This window comes from Zootoca vivipara, chromosome 9, assembly GCF_963506605.1.
Source record: "Zootoca vivipara chromosome 9, rZooViv1.1, whole genome shotgun sequence".
NCBI lineage: Eukaryota > Metazoa > Chordata > Lepidosauria > Squamata > Lacertidae > Zootoca > Zootoca vivipara.
The window spans coordinates 72,485,456-72,505,182 of record NC_083284.1 but is presented as its reverse complement, the minus strand read 5'-3'; the positions used below and the strand labels follow the sequence as shown (position 1 = coordinate 72,505,182).

The 19,727-nt window shown below is 45.6% G+C and overlaps 2 protein-coding genes across 11 annotated transcripts in view; both read right to left on the bottom strand.

Moving 5' to 3' along the window:
• Positions 1–6,261, bottom strand: part of PRMT8 (protein arginine methyltransferase 8) — a 48,194-nt gene extending 41,933 nt beyond the window's left edge. For 6 of the 8 annotated variants that reach the window (XR_009558191.1, XM_060279029.1, XM_060279027.1 and 3 more), the window contains exon 1: positions 4,603–5,812. Coding sequence is in view for 7 of the 8 variants with exons in the window: in XM_060279029.1 (XP_060135012.1) it covers positions 4,603–4,692 (90 nt within the window). In the remaining variant the exon portion in view is untranslated. Of the gene's footprint in view, positions 1–4,602; positions 5,813–6,020 lie in introns of those variants that run through there. The other 2 variants (XM_060279026.1, XM_060279031.1) reach the window with 1 other exon arrangement.
• Positions 6,262–9,166: 2,905 nt separating this feature from the next.
• TSPAN9 (tetraspanin 9) overlaps positions 9,167–19,727 on the bottom strand; it is a 103,973-nt gene continuing 93,412 nt past the window's right edge. For all 3 annotated transcript variants that reach the window (XM_035113603.2, XM_060279033.1, XM_060279032.1), the window contains 2 exons: positions 18,271–18,354; positions 9,167–15,944 (listed from right to left, as the gene is read on the bottom strand). In XM_035113603.2, coding sequence (XP_034969494.2) covers positions 15,873–15,944; positions 18,271–18,354 — 156 coding nt within the window. In that variant the 3' untranslated portion in view covers positions 9,167–15,872. The remainder of the gene's footprint in view (positions 15,945–18,270; positions 18,355–19,727) is intronic.

Here is a 19,727-nt window from a genome sequence, read left to right as displayed (position 1 = left end):
CTGTTTTTACATGAGTAGAAGGTTCCTTTTATTTAAAATGTATCTCTGGGTTATTTGTGGGGCATAGGAATTCGTTCATATATTTTTTTCCGAAATATAGTCCGCCGCCCCCCCACAAGGTCTGAGGGACAGTGTACCAGCCCCCTGCTGAAAAAGTTTGCTGACCCCTGGTATAGGCCATTTTAAATGTGTTGGGAGAATTCTACATTCATCTCAAGGTGGCCTCAGTACTCTGGCTCAAGACTTAATGGCCTCCACGAGAACCACAAGGCTGTCCCAATATGGCAGAACATGACCTGGCTTTTGCAACAAAGCTGATTTGAGCACACGGTCATGGACAAATGATTCCCTGGTGAGGTCTGGGCTGGATGTGCCTCTCTGCCTCTGCAGAGGTAGGAGACCCATTGAGACAGTCTGCCCTGAATCAGATTGTTTCCTGAATGCTCTGCAGAATTTTCTAGCTGATAGGGCTGGCACTCCTGTTGAGGCCGTTCTCTTACTGTGGGAATCATGAGATGTGTAAGCCTTCAATGCAATTGTTCCTGAGTATCCTTGTCAACACCACGAAGCATTCGGAGACGTGTATGTGATGAAGCAGGAAGGGTGACTACGGGAATGCAGGTGGTACAAAGCCGAGTCTGACTGAACATGGGTGTATTATTGTGGAAGCAATGATAAAGGAAACTTAGTTCTCCACCACCATGCATCCTCTAGCAATTATTTCATGTAGTCAATGGCTTCATCTGGCCAGCAGAGCAATGTTATTGTTCCCCATGCTACTTATATGAAGCCATTATGAGATGATGCCAAATCAGGGGACTTGGACTGACGTGGCACACCAGGCTGATGACACCAGCTTTACCATCAGAATCAGGAAAAGAAGACCAGTGCCTGGATGTGAATCCAGACAGGAGGGTGGCTTCATGGGGGGTCCAAGAGGTGCGAAGGACATCTTCCCTTGAAGGAGCAGGTCTGTCTACTGTCTAACGCAGGGGTCAGCAAACCTTTTCAGCAGTGGGCCGGTCTACTGTCCCTCAGACCCTGTGGGGGGCCAGACTATATTTTGAAAGGGGGGGGGAATGAACAAATGCCTATGCCCCACAAATAACCCAGAGATGCATCTATATATATATAAAAATGTAAAAATCGTGAAACTGCGTTTGACACTTTTCTCCGTAACCGCTTGACTGATCGTCCTGAAATTTTGACACAATGATCCAGGCCACTCCCAGAGCGTTGTTGGGGGCAAAATCCCTCAAATCACACTCCTGCGTAGGTACAGACCTGCTTTTCCACCAACTCAAACAGAGCCCTCAAGTGGCGTAATACTCCACCCCCTCCCTTCCTGTGAAATCTAAGCCACACCCACAAACCAAATGACATAATCATCAACCAAGCAACTGAAACCCCCAAGGCGGCCATTATCACACCCCTAGGCCCCCACCAAATAACCAACATTGCCAAGTGGAGGTAGGGGCCTGCCTGGAGGGGATGCGGGGGGGGGGGGAAATAGGGAGCAGGGATATGTAATGGGTCAGAACAGGGTGGGGGGAGACACAGGGATGAAACCTGCCCTTTCCACAGTATCTCACCTCGGCTTTGCAGACTAGGCCGCTTTCCAAACTAGGCCAAGTGGAGGTAGGGGCCTGCCTGGGGGGGGGGGATGGGGTGTCCGAATAGAGGGCAGGGATATGTAATTGGTCAGAACAGGGTGGGGGGAGACACAGGGATGAAACCTGCTCTCCACAGTGTCTCGCCTCGACTCAGGGGGACTCTGAGGCTCAGGGGTATCTGAAGGGGGGCTATTACCCTCCATTTCACAGGCTAACGCACAACAACGTGTGCAGGGCCAGCTAGTTTTAAATACAAGGACACATTCTACTCATGTAAAAACATGCTGATTCCCGGACCATCCGCGGGCCGGATTTAGAAGGCGATTGGGCCGCATCCAGACCCCGGGACTTAGTTTGGGGACCCTGTGGGAATAATGCAGCCACATCCCAAAGCCATCAAATAAAGCCATCAAATGGTGCTTCCACGCTCCTCTCTCAAGAGGTATGTGGGCACCATGGCAACATCGGCTAGGCGTAACGAGCCAGGGATGTAGAGTCTGTACGTCTCCACATGCCACACAAGATTGATGATCCCCAGAGGCCAGGCCAGCCATGAGGAACATCTCACATACATCACAAGTTATCCATTCCTCAGAGGTCATGCCAGTCATGGGGAACTTCTTCATCCATCTTTAGTTATTGAGGTCATGCCAGTCATGGGGAACATCTCCATCCATCTTTAGTTATTCATTCCCCAGGAGCTCAACTCCCCATGAGAAACATGTATACTATGGAGAACAATAGGTCTGAGCATATATGGGCATAAGAGTGTTCTGCTGATATTATTGGATACTGCTAGATAGGTGTGCTGTAACGATTGGTTTGTGGCTTGTGAATATGCATTCTCTATACCTAATAAATATGTGGTCACGAGAGAGCTCGGGGCTCTCGTCCCACAACTGGTTGACTCTATCAGTTGTCTGTCGTGTCTTCATGAGAGCCCGCCGCTTGTAACAGGCCTTGCTGCTACCTCCTTCGCCGCTACATCTGGCTGTCACATCTACCTCAGGGTGTTACCTCCTGTTACAGGACCCCTGGTCTAATGAGACCAAACATCAATGATACCCATCTGCTCTTGTTAATAGTTAGTAATCACTTTCAAAATAGTCATCAGTCATTGGTTATCAGTTATTCAGGAAATCAATTGCTAATGCTTATCATGATATGATAGCCATGTTCAAATATATGAAAGGATGTCATATGGAGGAGGGAGAAAGATTGTTTTCTGCTGCTCCAGAGAAGCGGACACGGAGCAATGGATTCAAACTTCAAGAAAGAAGATTCCACCTAAACATTAGGAAGAACTTCCTGACAGTAAGAGCTGTTCGGCAGTGGAATTTGCTACCAAGGAGTGTGGTGGAGTCTCCTTCTTTGGAGGTCTTTAAGCAGAGGCTTGACAGGCATATGTCAAGAATGCTTTGATGGTGTTTCCTGCTTGGCAGGGGGTTGGACTGGATGGCCCTTGTGGTCTCTTCCAACTCTATGATTCTATGATTAAGTCATCAGTTCATTAGTTCTTGTTTACAGGGTAGCTTTTAGATAATAGACAGTACAGGGCTGTTAGTTGTCAACTTGCTAGTCACCAGAAGAAATCGAATCTATGAAGTTGAACCAGGGTATTATCAAGTTTGTTAATTAACGGAATTCCTTGGTACAATATGCCTCTTATATCTTGCCTATGACTAATTAATGCCAGGTGGTTAGTAGATTGTTGGTCACTGAAAAGATCGGTTATAAAAGACAGTAAGTTGATTCAGCATGCAGTTAAAATTTAAGCAGTCAGAAAACAGATTCTGTAGTCTTAATTGGAAAGAAGCAGTATCATCTGACAGAGGTCAATAGTAGACTACATTAGTAGATAATTATTTGAAGATAATATTAAATGTAGGTGTTAGGTCCAAGTTAACAAATATAGGCTTGATAGTCCCGCCATAATTTCTTACTCATTCTTAAACAATATTTATTCAACCAGAGATGTTTGAAGTTTCTTCAAACATCTTATACTAAACAATGACTGAAGCAGTGGTGTGTGGTGAAATTTTTCATAGGGAACAGTTAGGGCCAGAGGTGCTAGCTTGAGAGAGGCATGGGGGGGGGGGGGGGGCTCGGTGTCATGCATGTGACATTGCAACGCCCTAACGCCGCACACATGAGAATCACACTTCCCTCCCTAAGCAGGGCAGAAGCTTCCCGGGATTGGGAAGGAGCAACCAGGGGAACATTTAGGGGACTAGGCTAGTCCCTTAGTCCAATGACCGCATGGCATGGCACTGGACTGAAGTAATAAAGGGTATCAGTCATCAGTGAGTTTATGGTTAAGGTGGGATTTGATACTTGCAAAAGCACCCTTGAACACCTTAACTTCACAACAGAAGAGGGTGGGTTATTACAGGGGTCAGCAAACTTTTTCAGCAGGGGGCCGGGTCCACTGTCCCTCAGACCTTGTGGGGGGCCGGACTGTATTTTGAAAAAAAATATGAACGAATTTCTATGCCCCACAAATAACCCAGAGATGCATTTTAAATAAAAAGACACATTCTACTCATGTAAAAACACCAGGCAGGCCCCACAAATAACCCAGAGATGCATTTTAAATAAAAGGACACATTCTACTCATGTAAAAACATGCTGATTCCCGGACCATCCGTGGGCTGGGTTTAGAAGGCGATTGGGCCGCATCCGGCCCCCGGGCCTTAGTTTGGGGACCCCTGGATAGCATAGAGTTAGTAAGGTAAGAACTGTTGTAAGAGATAAACTTACCGTTATCTTGTTATCTCTATCTTCAGTAGATAATAGCTACCCATTTTTAATTAGTTTTAATGTTACCATAGCTGCCAAGTTATCCCTTATTTTAAGGGATTTTCTCTTATGCTGAATAGGCTTCCTCGCGAGAAAAGGGAAAACTTGGCAGCTATGTGTTACTCTCCCTTTAGCAAACATTTAATTTCTAAGCAAAAATCTTTGCAGCCAAACAGATCACAATCATCACCTGGTATTCTAGGGCATGTTGTTTTGAACATGGAGGTTCTACCTGGCTACCACAGGTTATATGCATGCAGCCTAAGGAGGGCAAACTCATTGCTTTCCGTTTCCAAGCTGAAAAATTTCTAGATGCCTTCACAGCCGAGCCATAACTCAGGGTGAGGAGGAGGAGGCGAGACCATAACGTTGTTCAAATAATTAAAGTTTAAGGTCTCAGCTAATATGCTCCCCCACCTTCAAGCATCTCATCTTAGGTAAAACAAATCAAACCAGCCAGGAACTCTGCCTGTGACCTTCATTCGAACCCCAATTGCACGCTACGCGGCGCGCTGCTCCTCCGGCACTTTGCAGATGCTCCGCCCGCCTGGTGCTGTTTTTAGAATCGTCTCCCTCACAAAGTGTTTGCAGGCAGGCGCTTCCATGCAGCACCTGCCATGGCTCCCGTTTCGATTTTTTTGCTTCAATCATTCTCCTTTTGAGATCATTCCAGCCGCCTTGCGTTCAGGCGCATTTAGAAACCTTTCTTGCGCGTAGGCGAAGAGTTGTGGAGCTCAGATTGGAGGCAGATTGCGTTGCGGGGGGAATAGCCAAACATTTCCAGGACATCCTCCTCCCTCCTTAAGCGCCAGGACCCGGACAATGTAGGTCAGCATCCTGCGAGAGCCTTTGCAAATGGACGGCCATGCAGCGTCCGCTGCCGCTTCCTGCTCCTAGTCGAAAGTCTTCGGGAAGGAGAGCGCGGCGCGCAACCTGCCGACGGAAAGGGACGCGGGCTCCTCCGGCGCCCACCTGCGCGCAGCCCCGAGTCCGGAGAAAGGCCCTCCCCGCCCCAAATAGTTTCCGACTCCGCGGCGAAGCTGCTTCGCCACGTGGAGCCGACCAAGCCGAAACGATCGCGCCCCCCGCCGCTCGCTCCCTTCCTCTGCAGCGCCCGGACCAGCTTCGCCGGGCACTGCGGGCTGGATCCCGCCCTCGCTGCTCCCCACGCTCTAGGCAGCCGCCCTGCCGGAGGCGCTTGAGAGCAGCTCGAGGTGTCCCGCCCGGGAAGGAGCCGATCTGCGGCAGCCGGAGAGGAGGGAGCCCCGGCCGGGCTCGGAGAAGGTGGTTCTGCCGGCCGGGAGACCCTCTGCTACCACTCCGCAGCAAACCCAACCACAAGACGCCGCGGAAAGGAGTCAGCCCCGCGCCCCCGGGCAGGGAGAAGCCCCGGCGGACACCTTGGCGAGGGGCCGGGGAAGACGAGGGGCGGCAGGGCCCGTCTCCGCGGCGCTGCCCTTTCTTCGCCGGCCGGGGAGCCGAGGCGCCGGCGAGGGATCTCCGCCAGCCCGAGGCCGGGCGAGGGCGCTGGCGACGCCCGGCTCTTGGGCGCGCTCAGGTGGGCGCTTGCCTACGGGGCTGGGGGGGGGGCGCCGCCCGCTTTCTCACCTCGGTGTTCTCCGCCGCGCTTTCCGCCATTTTCCTCCTGAGGAGCAGGCAGCGGGAAGAATGTTTCGTGCCCATAGGAGCCGGCCGAGGGGTCCGGGGGTGGCAGCTGGCTCGCTTCCTCAGCCCTCCGCAAGGCTGGCGCGCTCCGCGGAGCGAGAGGGCGCCGGCGGTCCGTCCGCTCGTTCCTTTCGGCTGCCCCGCCAAGGCTCCGGCGCCCGTCGGCTCCGCATCCAGTCTCCCCGGGCTCCCTCTCCAGCCCGGCCGACTTTGCCTGCCTCGAACTGCCGCCGCCGCCGCCCGGGGCGAGCAACAGGCGCTTCAGCCGTCTCCGGAGGCCCCTCGGCCGCGGCGCCCTCTGGCTCCGCCGAGGAAAAGCGAAGACCCGACGCCGCGGAACTTGGGCGGACATGGATCAGCTGCCCCGTCTCGGGATCCGGAGGCGACGGGGAGCGCGAGGGGGGCCGGCGGTCGACATGGCCCGCCGCTCCTGCCCGGAACTGGTCGCCTTAGCGGCGCGCCGGGTCTCGAAGGCGCCCTCGATGCGGCTCCGCTCGGAACTCGCTCTCGGTCCGTTCGCCACTCGAGCCTCTCCCGAGAAGATTTTGTGGGTCAGCCCATTAACTCCTCTCACTCCGGCTCCTCCGCAGAAGGTATCTCACGTCTTGCTTGCGCTGTGAGTCTCTATGGCAACTCCCCGGCTTCCCCGCTGGGCTCTTTTGCTGGAGCTGCGCTGCAGAGTCCCCGGCTCCGACCCGAGCAGTGTGGGGCTGCTGCCGGCGGGGCTACATTACCTTGCGTTGCACTTGTTGCAGCATCTTGGGCTGAGAGGGGAAGATAAAAATAGAAAACAATAGAGCCCCCCCCCCCGTTGAAAGTGAAAGCACCTGACACTCCAGTTCTGCTCTGTCCTCAAAAGACCTCTTTGGCAGGCAGTGCAGCAGAAGCGCGCAGGCTCCCGTTGGGTGAGGGCGCAGAGGAGACCGCCAGCTCCATTGAAAGGCAGCTTAGGGAACAGTGTCAAAAGCTCCCTTCCTACATTCCCGAGCAGAGGCGACCATTAGGCACCGCAAACGGATTTGAGGGTACAGTACTATATAATGAAAGGGCAACCAATCGATCACTGTTCTATATGGATTGATCGGTTTGGCTTTTCTGCCTCAAGCACATATTGAGCCTCAGCTCTCCAGGAGTGTAAGCAGAAAGGGGAAGGGTATTGAAGGTACATTACCCCACCTCCTCCAACTACACCCATTTAGCAGTACATCTAAGCATGTGCAGAGTATCTTTCGATTATCACTGGGCAACTGCAGCTTCTCTGCACAGTCAGAACTGGGGAGTTGTGCTTCCTTGCAAGGCAAGATTGCACAGATGGCTTCCATGCAGATCCACCCCCCCCCAATGAAAGCATACTGAGGACCCCACACACACACATCTTTAGTGGTATTCCCATAGCAAATCACTAACTCGCAACAGTTTTACTTTACCCCCAATGGCACACTTTTCCATTGCCTTTCAAATCAGATGGGTGGCAACTAAATAGTAACTGCTGAGGGGCATATAGTCCAACCCTTTGCAATGCAGGAATCTCAGCTAAGTTCAATACCACACCATGGGAATGCAGAGAGATAAATCACAAACTTAACAACTTTGGATGTAGTTTACAAAAAAAATCATTAACAACAATGTGCAACATTTCAACACCTTCTGTTACATGAAATCTTCATACATTACATACCCAACTCCTTCAACCACTCCTCATCAGGCTTTGCTTCTAGACTCTCCTCTGCTGCACACAATCCAGCTTGTCAACATCCTTTTTAAATTGTGGCGCCCAAAACTGGACTCAGTATTCCAGGTGTGGTCTGACCAAGGCAGAATAGAGTGGAACTATTACTTCCCTTGCTCTGGACACTAGACTTCTGTTGATTCAGCCTAGAATAGCATTTTAATGTTTAATAGTTTTTAAATGTTTGATGTTTTATTATGTATTTATACGTGCTGGAAGCTGCCCAGCCATGCTGAGCAGGGTATAATTTCTCTCTCTCTCTCTCTCTCTCTCTCTCTCTCTCTCTTCCTTCCTTCTTACACTGAATACTTAGATATTCTGAAAGGTTGCAAGGGCCCTTATGGTCTTGCATTTTAAAGTTTGAAAATATTTGTTTTTCAAACAATCTACTTTGAAAATTGTTTTTGTTTGCTTCTCATGTGGGCCCCTGCTGGAATACTGGGATTCCAATAGCTTTTGAGGCCCTCCAAAGTCCCATCTTCTCATAGGTTTCATGATGCCCATTCGACTGCTTCAATAACCAGAACTGGCATTTTTACAGGTGCCGCATAATACCCACACTATCTGTAATGACTAGATCTTTTTACGTGGCAGCACCAATACTTTGGAACTCCCTGCCTATTGATGTCAGGCAGGCACCTTCCCTGTATTCTTTTCAGTGCCTGCTAAATACACTGCTATTTAGACAAGCCTATTCAGGTGTTTAGGAAGTTTGTATGAGTTCTGATTTGTTTTAGTCTATTCTATTGTCTGAACTTTCTGTATGGTTTTTAAACTATGGTTGTAACTTTTTTCATGTTTTTTTTTAAAAAAATCTTCTTGTAAACCGTTTTGGGGTTTTTCCTGCAGTCAAGTGGCATCTACACTTTATGAAATAGATAAATAAATGCCAACCTCCCAGGCTGTCCATATTTGTCATTGTGTCCAATTGTACTCAGGAGAATTCTCAGTAGAATTAGACACATTCATATGCACAGACCTCTAAAAGCAGTAGCTTTTAGTAGCTCTGTTCCTTCACCATAAGAATATGATACATGTATCAGAAAGGCAAAAATGCCCACATAGTGGTGCCCAGCCCTTTTTGGTATGTGTGGCCCAGGTTAGACCAGCCACAGGTCAAGTCCCTATGCCAGATACATAACCGCTTCCTGATGCAGGCCGGCAGCCACACATAGGCCACAGCCAGAACCACAAACCTTTTGCAGTAAGTAGCTGAGGAGTGTCACAAATTTATATATGTATAAAAGGCAAAAGAAAATGCATATAAAACTCTGAACATGGTTATTAAAAATGAACAAAACAAGAAGCTTTGCTTCAACCTTTAATATAAATGCAAATCAACAGTTGTATATGCTTAAAATGTTTTTGCTCAATATGAAATTTTATTTAAAACATGCTAAAAGTGTGTCATTAAATAATCAAAGCAACATTTGTTTTCTTTTTGAGGAAATGCATACCCACCCCCCAGATGCACACCCACCCACCAAAAACGTAGTTTTAAAATAAAGTCAGCCAGCATCCCTTTTGCCAAACAGTTACAGGGCAATTAGTATTCATTAAGAGTATAATCCAATGATTTTCCTCAAAATAAGTAGTTTTCTTGACTTATGAACAGTATTGCTTTTGTGTTGTCTATGCAGCAATCTGCCCTGCCCTATGTGGGGTACAGTTCCATCCACTCCCATGCTAAGTGGAGCTGTTTTCCTTTTGTCCCAGAAATACATTACCTGCAATGGGGGACTCACATACACCTCCCACATGCCAACTGAGTCATCTTGTTCCTCCCCCGGGGCATGAGCACAGGGGACTCTGGTGAGCCCAAGGCTCCAGAATGCCCAACACCAGCCTTGAACCATAGTGCTATCTAGGGCTATCCATGGTTTGTTTCATTCTCGGCAGCATGGTCTGGATAATGCTTAAAAGACTACAGGAAATATCTATGTGCTTGCTACGCATTCATAAAATGTAAGTGAGCGCTCTACAAAAATAAGGTTTAAAAGAAGGCAAAATGGCCGGCTACCTGATCCTAGGCCTTCTTGTTAGTGAGGAGGTAAGGCAGTATCTGGGCTATACCACTGTGCATTCCTGGGCAAATGCTCCTCCGTGCAGTTTTTTCCTGCATGGAAAACATTAGCATGTCAGGGAGGCGGCTGGTCTAGAACCCCTTTCCCTGGCACCTAATTTCTATATATGGTGTAAACCATATGCTGCCTGAAATGGAACAGCTCTGATACAGCTTTAGCCACCTCGGTGAAAATTAGCAGGGTGTCCTAGTGCACTGTCAGAGACCAAGACATAATCCAGGGATTGCAATCAGATAATCTGATTATCCATTAGGAACAGGGTACAGAGGTGCTTCACAATTTAGATATACAGAGACAGGTGTTTAAGTATAGATACTTGTTAACACGTTTACATATTTGCTGGAAGAAACCTAAGTGTACCAATGCACAACATGTGGAACTGCTGTTGGTTATCAGTGAATTAGGCTTTTTCTGCCATATAGTTAACGTTTTTGTCTGTTTAAAAAATGGAAACCCTGGGGGTGGGGAACAATAACCAGAGGTTAACATTCAACAGATACCACTGTGCAACTTTGAAAGGATTTTCAATTCATATTGCTGCTTGCTTTTCTGTGATGAAGAGGTATCGGTAGCAAGAGGTGGTTCAAGGATAACAGTTGTGTCAATTAATTCCTCTAACATTCTAGAGAAAGGTGTTCACAACTTCACGAGCATGAATGCCATATTAGGGGATAAATGAAGATGAACTTAAAGCACATGAAGACAGAATTAGCTTGAATGAAGAACATGGAACTTTCTGCCCAACCCAGTAAAACTAAGTTCTCCCTTCTGCCCCAGCAACATCTCTTTACTTATTTTCTTACATTTATATCCCCTTACTTCCATCATAGAACAAGTGAGCCATGTACAGTTTAGTAATGAAACATATCACACTGTGATCACATTGCACATTCCACCCCATACAGGCAGTGCCAGTGGTTCGAAATGGGAGAAGGAAAATGATTAGAATTATGTCGGGAGGGAAGAGTGGTACCTCCCTCCATGGCCCCTTCTCAGAGACCCTCATTGTGCAGCTATCTAAATCACATGGAGGGCAGAGGTGTGGAGAGCAGACTCCCCACTTCAGACCTTTGTATCATACATGGAGTGTGATGGAACAGCAAGCACAGTTGTGCTCTACATCTCCATGACTTATGTTGTGAATGAGAAAGAGGGGGGGGGCTTGCCCTTTTTAGCAGAAGCTTCATGTTCCTTGGCAGATCTAGTTCTATCTTGGATACGGGAAGAGAGTTGTAAGATGACATCGGTTTAATCTTACACTACGAAGCATTTGTCTTAGACTTGAAGCATTTGTCCTGTATACAAGTGCCAATTTAGTCGTCCCCCCCAGCCAATGGCAACATGTAATTGAGCCACTGGTAAGTGACATACTGATATATATATGTGAAGTCAAGCCTCAGCAAATTGCATGGGGGAGTGATGTACTCATTGGGGCTGCAGAGATACAAGCTGGATTTTTCACCTCTTGTTTTTATTATTATTATTCTAATGCCTGTTTAATTGACATAAGAATTTGTGATTTGGGAGAGAATGGGAATACTGTAGTTAAACTTAACTGGATGAGGGAAAATCTATGGTAAAAATGAGAAAGAGGTAGAGATGTGGCGTAATATTTAATAATGGAAACAATTTTTAAAAGCATTCATTCATTCACACACACACACACACACACACACACACACACACAACTTTGGGCACCTGTCCATTCGTAACAAATCAGACATACCATAACTCTCAATACACATGGTCCCATTTTCCCCAATTTAAAATTAAGCCATCTTCTTGCAACCTCATCTGAATATCTCAGATCTTAAAAAGTACGAATGAAAAAATATTTCCCAAAATGGCTAGTAGGAGATAATCAGCAGGGCATTACTGCAAGCACTTACACCTTTATCTGAGATCCAGTAAGTCCTTACAGTATGTAAATGCACTATAAATGCCTACCATTCTGAGGCTGCTGTACACAAAGCACAACTGTACACGTTAGGAGCCTCAATACAGGGGCAGAGACAGCAGAAATGAGAAAGCAAAAAAGGAGGGGGGGAGCAGCAAGTGTGGACAGCACAGGTGCCAAAAGCACTCACTGTGTAAGTCTGTGCCAAACTTTTAGAATTTCAAGAGTGGGGACCTTTTTGATTCCATGGGTCAGCTCATTATCAGGCTTGGCTGCTCAAGGAAAATTCGACAGATTGGGGAAGCCAACCTTTCAATCACATGATGTTAACATGACATTTCATGATTGACAGGCAGGTTGTCTCACTTGCTTGTCAAAATCCCTTGCATGGTGTTCCCAAGCACCCGACAGTGTTTTGGAATGTGTGGATCATACAAGTTTCTCAAAGCCTGCACTTAAGAGCTTTTCCTTGGCTGTGCACAAGGAGCACTGGATGGGGTTTTTAATGTTGCTCAGTTTTGCTGTGCACACCTATTCCCCGCAGGTTCTTTTAAATGTAGGCTTCATTCTGTTATATCCCCCCACACGGAGAGCAGAAATTAGCACTTTGCCAGCCCTATGGTTGGTGCTCACCAGAAGGCCTTTATTTCTTCCTTCCTTTGGAAGGTACCTGTAACCAAACGGAGCATAATTTAACCCCCACTCATCAGCTGATGAGGGAGGGTTACATCCTGCTCCATTATGTCCTGCCAGACTTGAACCCTGCCCTCCTGCCCATCAGTTGACATCACAAGTGATGCCAGGTGATTGACAGGAGTGTGCGCTTTGGAGGAAATAGCATTGTTGGGCCAAGACTGGCCTGGAGGTTCCCCAACCTGGATTTCAGTAACCAAGCCAGAAAGGGAGCAAGTATGCTATACTCCATACATATGCCATACTCCATACATACCCCCTGATATGAGTGGTGATTGCTTTTATGGTGAGTGTCCTTGTACCCTATAGCTGTACCCTCTGATGGTTAGTCCAATCCACTTCTGGACTGGGTGAGTATAAGAGAATGTTGTCAGTTCTGGCAAATGTCAGAAATAAGGGAAAGCTACACAGCTACTTTGGGGCCAATAAGCACAGTTGAACGGACAACACCTAACTGAAGCAACACTATAAGCAAGTCGACCAAAATGGTTCCGCTTTCATTTCCATTCACATCTTCTTTATATGGAGCAGCAAAATAAACAGAAATCCCCTTGTGAAACTGAGCTCAAAGAGAGGGCATTATCGCAAGAAACAGCAACAGACAGAAGTGTATGTTTAAGGACATGCAGGAATGTTGACAAAAAAGTGTGCAGTGTGAGATGCAATTCTGAACAATCGTTGAAAATGAAAGGCAGAGCAGCAGTCTTGTGTGCAAAGATCCAGACACATTTGAAATGAACAAAAGCTAACCCTGGTAAAAAATATTGAGCAAAACACCAAATTCATCCTCTTCCAGTCATTTCTATTTGGATCTGCCACACACTTTACTTGCTTCTCATCCCCTTCATCTCTTTTGTTGACATTCAAAGTTTGGAATAATTGCAAATATTATGAAACTGTTTCCCAGAAAAACTAACAATTATGATCCTTGAAGGGCAAGATGGTGCCATCCTTATTTCAAGCTTTACAAAACTCATGGAATTAGAATGAACAGCCCAGCTTGGGACTTTAAATTTGTGCACTAGTGATTCTCATGCAGATCACTTTAGGACCCACTTATATAATTAAGTGGCAAATAATTTCCCTGACTCTGGGCCGCAGGTAGGGAATTGTGTACCAAGACAAAGGCTTCATTTCTGATATTCTATTTTATATGTGCATGAATGATTGGTTTTGGTTCTTTTAGAAGAGGGGAGTATTTGAGCATGCCATCTCCTCCCCATCTGCAGCCTAAATGGCACAGTCCTGGAAAATCTTTATCACTTGATTAGCTTGATAAGGCAGGCATTTTGTAAAGGGCCATCCCACAGATTATTTTTTAACATGGAGGTCCATTTCTAAGTTGTAAGATGTGAAGCAAAAACCCCTGTGTGAATGTGTCAGAACTATGGGAGGAACTGTTATTAATAGGAAAAACGTAAGAGGGCTTTTAAATAGCAGGGGTAATGTAAATTTTAATTTTCCACAATTCACCACTCTTTTAGAAGGGGGGGGGGGCGGAGGAGAGTGTAGGGGGGGAGCTTCTCCAGGACTTGCCAAAGATGTCATCTGTGTGATGGGCATGAGGATTTCAAGTTCGTTTATGACAGTTCTGCATTGAAGGAATTGGAGAATGAGAAAAATAGTAAAGTAGAGCTTAGATATTTCTTTCATTTCTTTTGATCAGTTTCTACTTCACAACAGCAGTTCAAATGGTTAATACTGATTTGCAAGATGCCTACATTTCCAATTAAAAGGTTGCATATCAGCTGACTGTTAAAGCTCAATATATTTTACCAGTTGAACCGATGCAATGCAGCTCACTGTCTGGAAACATATAAATTGGGTAAAATGGACCAAAACACTGTTTGCTTTTTTGAATTCTGCCTGGGAATGTAATGATGAGCTTGTCAAATTTACTACTACACTCACAAGGTGCATTAGGATTCGGAACAACGCATAGGTTCGGTTTTTATGCTGAAGATTTTTCAGGCCTTGCTGAAGGTTTTGTCAAAAAATAACCTAGGCTGGACCTCAGCGCTTACCTGTCAACTCACAGGACTCCAGGGCTTAGAAGGATGGAGAGGGCTGACAATCTGCATTAAAAATGTACACAATTCCCCAAACTCTGATAGCGGAAGCACAATTTTTCTGGAAAAAGTTCATTCTTAAACCACAAAAGCCTGAATATGTTAGAATTCACTCCCTTCAGAGAAGCACCTTCAGCATCTCTCTTAAGCAGCAGGTAATTCTGCTGTGTCTCTGTGGCTGGGAGTGAGTGAGCAAATAATCCAGCCACATGCCCTGCAGCAACTGTGGCCCATATGGTGTCTGAATGAAAGGAGGAAAAGCAAAACCACGGAATCATTCAGAAGTATAGTGGGCTTCCTCTGGTTGGGTAACTGGAACTCATAGGAATCTTTACATATTGTGGTATAGTAGCAGTTACCTTCACACAAAGTTTGGGAGTTGCTCTTTTAAGGTCCGATGTTTCTTGTTATGGAGAACCATAGGTCATATTTCCTTTCTGTCTCACAGATGAAACCCCTGGTGTGGTATTTTTAAATGCATACTAACAGAATTATCAAAAGTATTGGCCTGAAAGGGATCACAGCCACTCTCTCACAAACGTGCTTTGCTTCATTCTCACATTAGATGTACGTTTTAAAAAATCTTAGGCATGTATCTTAAAAAGTGACCCAGGCCCCATCATGACATCAGGGCTGAGCTGAGAGTAACACAATGACTGTGAGTCATTTAGCTCCAGCTGCAACCTTTCTTTCTGGTTATAAATTGCAAACACTAAAAATGGCATCCATCAAAGACTGCACAGTAGAACTCTGGGGAAAAAAGCATAAAAAAAGGAGAGAAACGGTAAAAATGTATAAACCAGGGTACTAAATTCTAGTATACACAGTAAGATAATAATAAGATATTCCCCTTCAAAAACAAAAAACCCTACACCCCAAGCAGCTCAAATTCACAGGATCTCCATTTGCATGGCTTTTTCAAGTCTCCCAGTATTATGTTCGGCAAAAGCTGCTTGTGACCCATGAGATCGAAACGATTTTTTTTCCCTAGAAGTTAAACACACACCAGTCGGGTTATCCTCAATGGTCTAATACAGAGAGCAGTGTAAAGGTTGTTCCTTAAATAATGTTCGAGAGTGCAGAAAGTAGTGCAGTAAGCTGATTTGCTCTCAGTAAATTTCCTTTCTTCTTTGGCAAAAATGGTAAATGAACAGAAACAAAAAGGAAGTCCAGTAATACATTGTGCTTAGACATGTGATGGATGGTAGGAGGGAGGTCCCAAGCAGATATAGCTTGATTTTCTTTGTCAGAGTTGTTTTCTCTTCCTCCTGCACCCGCAGTGCCAAGAGAGAAGTGCTGATGCAGTTAACAATGTAGTGTTCCTTAGGCATCGTATTTTTTACCAGTCCTGTGAATCTGCTGGAAGAGAGTCATGGAAAAAGCCATGCCAAGTATCTGAAAGAGAACAGAGAGAATGATTGAAGAACTAGAATTTCAATGGCACTTTTTAATGGTTCGACTAGCACACCACACATATCTCAGCAATCTTTACAATAATCCCATAAGGCTATTGTAAGACTATCAGGACGGGTTGGCTGTACAGAGGAGAAACTGTCGGAGGCAAGTGAAATTCAAAGCAAACTGAAAGCAATTTCAGACCATTTTCTCAAACTGAAACACTTCAAAGAAGGCTCAAAGTGTTTTTGATAAAATCCCCCAGAATATTTCCCCACTTCACACATCTGAAGAGAGCTCCGTTCCTCACGTGCCTCCTGTGCAGCTTTAGAAATAGAGGACTGTAAGCACACGGGGTTCTTCTGCATAATCGGGACATCTTGCGCAAGGAAGATTTCCAGCCACAAGGAAAACACATAGGATGCTTCCCCAGTAATGTTTAACATGCAACTGGTAGATGAGTTAGATTTTGGGGCTGGGGTTGGCCAGCAGGGACAGTCCTGCTCCTCACAAACACATTCTAGGTATACATGGATTATACCCCTCTACCGTAATATGTTTGCAGTGTGGTGAAAAGCCTTTAAAATACCCTGCTCATTCTGGTTGTTCTTTCAGCTCTATTATATCATTTTTGAGAAGTGGTGACCAAAGTAATCCAAATGTGGTTGCCCTATATATATTTATTTTATAGGCACCTATATTGATGATCCTTTTCCTAATGGAATTTGCCCTTTTCACAGCTGCCATATATGATTTATAAATTAAATTAAATAAATAAATAAAATTAAATAATTGGGCTGGTGTTTGCATTTAGCTATCTCCTGATCAATATCAGTACAGATAGCATGTATGTGATGTTAAGATTTTCCCCTCCAGTTTTCTGCTGTTTTAATAGCCAATTTCAATATATCTTTGTTGAGTTCTTCCCTTTATGTTTTGCTATGTGGTGTGTAATGTGGAACTACAGTGAAAGAGGACCCTGCTGTAGGAATGCTGCATTTCTCTTACTCCTTCACTAGGCATGACTGCAGTAGCATAGGGGCAGGGCAGAAGAAGAATACTGTACTGCTGTATGTTATCTGCTGTACCGAAGTGAATATTGCATTGCCTTGATCCTGATGTCAGAGGGTGGGTGTGATTCAGCGATGTTTTATTACTCAGGGAGTCCTGGGTTCAAATCCCTGCTCCCTTAGGTCAGTCACTATATTGGAATTTAGGCTTTCTCATAGGGTTGTTGTAAGGCAAAGAGAGCACATTGCAGAAAGCTAGGATCTATATATATATATAAATGCAGGCATTGCGCACGCGGATGAAACAGCCTTTCTCTGTAACTGCTGAACCGTAATGTAACAAATTTGGCCACAACGTTCCATGCCCATCAGGGAGGGATCTGGCATAATTCCCCCCCCAAAAAACCCACACCTTTCACACCTAAAATAATGATTAAACACAAAAAATGGCGCCCAAATTAGACGTCACCACCAGAAGCTCTGAAGACTCCAGCAGCTGCGCCGCCAGATGACATCATAAAATTCCACAGCAACCAACTGAAAACAGTCCTTTTGCAGCAACAAGGCCCAGCTTTTTCAATAGGCTGCAGCATTGCCAAGCAGGGGAAAACAAACAGAATAGGGCCTTTCACAGGGGGCACAGGGATGAGGCACAACAAAGGGAGGGGGGGGACACATAGCCATGGGGGGCAGGGAGGACCCTGAGTCAGCCAAAGCAGTGGGGGATGGGTTGGGACAGGGAAAAATGAGTAGGCCGACCACCAAAACGGCCATTCCACCTCCAAAGCCCAAGCCCAAAGCCTCTCTCGGCAGCTGCATTAATAAACGCCTGGCAGCATTAGACAGTCGTTAATCATTTTCCCTAACATGCACTTGGGGGCATGGCAAGGGGTTTTTGCTTTTTAATTTAGTGGGCATTGTGTCACATGCAAGGCTACGGCGGCCATTTTAAGTAAGGGCAGTCGTGCCCCTTTTAACCTAGGCTTTATACTATGAAGGATTGCCAGCCTCTGCGTCTTTAAAAAAAACAAAAACCATGCACCTTTTCTCACAAGTTTAAGTCCTCAAACCAACACCACATCCCACATTCAAAACACCTACTCCAAAATTAGAAAATCCAAATAACCAAAACAAACAAACAAACCACAAAACACACAACAACGCCCAAATCATACAATACCCACTAAAATAAATTACAATCCCCAAAATAAAATTAAACAATAGTAACTTCTGCTTCTCTGTTGTCACATTTATTGCATTATTCCATGGACCATAGCAAAAATGAGGCCCAAAGAAGCATCCTATGAGCCACCTACCTGCATTATGAGGATACACATCCCAACTGTCCCGAGTATATGCTTATTATCATCAAACCACATCTTGACTTTTTCATAGCAGCCCTGAAAGGGGAAGTGAAAAAGGATTTGAAAATATATAAATAAAAACCATCATTTTGATAGAAGCATCCCAAAATGATGGGAAGTTCAAGTTGTATCAACAACAAAACCTGAAAGCGTCATACATATTCTTTGTCCTGCTCCATCGTGATGAAGCCTGTTTTGGCTTCTCATATTAAATATGAATATATTTAAACACATTCATGTTGACCAAATGGGTATTGTTCATTAAAAAAAAATGTGCAAGTTAAAGATAACACCAGTGTTTGTTTTATATGTTGAAAAAGCAGATTGTAAGGCCATGGCAGAATGCCTCAAAATGTTTTTATTCAGAAGGAAACTTTGGCTGGCTTGTGCCAAAAAATGGGTGCCTCCTTTCTACATTGCTACTTGCTGTCAGTTTGGAATGTTAGAAAAGAATATGATAATATTATTTTTTGTGGGACTGTCCCCATGACCATGTTATCCTCAGAATATCTCTGTGAGATGTTGACAGGTCACCCACTGAGCTCTGGTCTCTCAATTCCATGTCTGATATGCTGAACTTCATATTAGTCTGACAAGGCATAATGGCAAGAATAATCAGTATAAATGGGGCCCTGTGATCTAATGGATGGACAGAGGCAGAGATTTTTCATCCCTCTCTTTCAGCTTCCTTTTCACTCACTCCTTCTCCCTTATTTCTCCACATGCCCACACATCCACACACTTGTCGGGAGCCACATGCACTCATGCTTCTTTCTGCCATATATGCTCTGTCAGCTTAAGTTGACATGAACCACATACACAGCATTTGGAAATCATAGTTGCACACATGAACAGGCACAGCAAACAGGCACATTTGCAAACACAGCCATTGCACACCATTGCTTTTCAAGCAGACTCTTACTAGCATCTATGAATCTTGCAGGGAGGGGAGGCGGAAAGTCAAAGGCAGAATAAATAATTTCCTTTGACTCGACTTAGCTGTCCCTTATAGCTCTTCAGACCCTGGCTGTAGCAGCAGGTGCACCAAAACGTTGTGAGAGCGGCAAAACAGCTGCCCCAGGGGAGCTCGAGCTTTTCTGTTACTCGTAAGGAGGTACAAGTTGAGCAGCAGCCTATTTCACATGTGCTTTGAGCAGCCTCTGCTATCTCCACTGCTACCATGTCCTGCTTCTCTTACCCCAAGGGACACACCTGCCCCCCCCCCCCAAATCTTACACCAGGCAAAAAAGAAGAAGAAGGGAAACACCATGACAACCTGTTTTGGCTCAAGAGCCAAATGCTTCAAATGAAATAACTCAGGGACAAAGTAGGAGTGTTACTGGACATTTTCCTCTCACTGAGAAACTATAAGCTCAGTCAGTGACGTACATTTGATCTGTTGGCTAAAT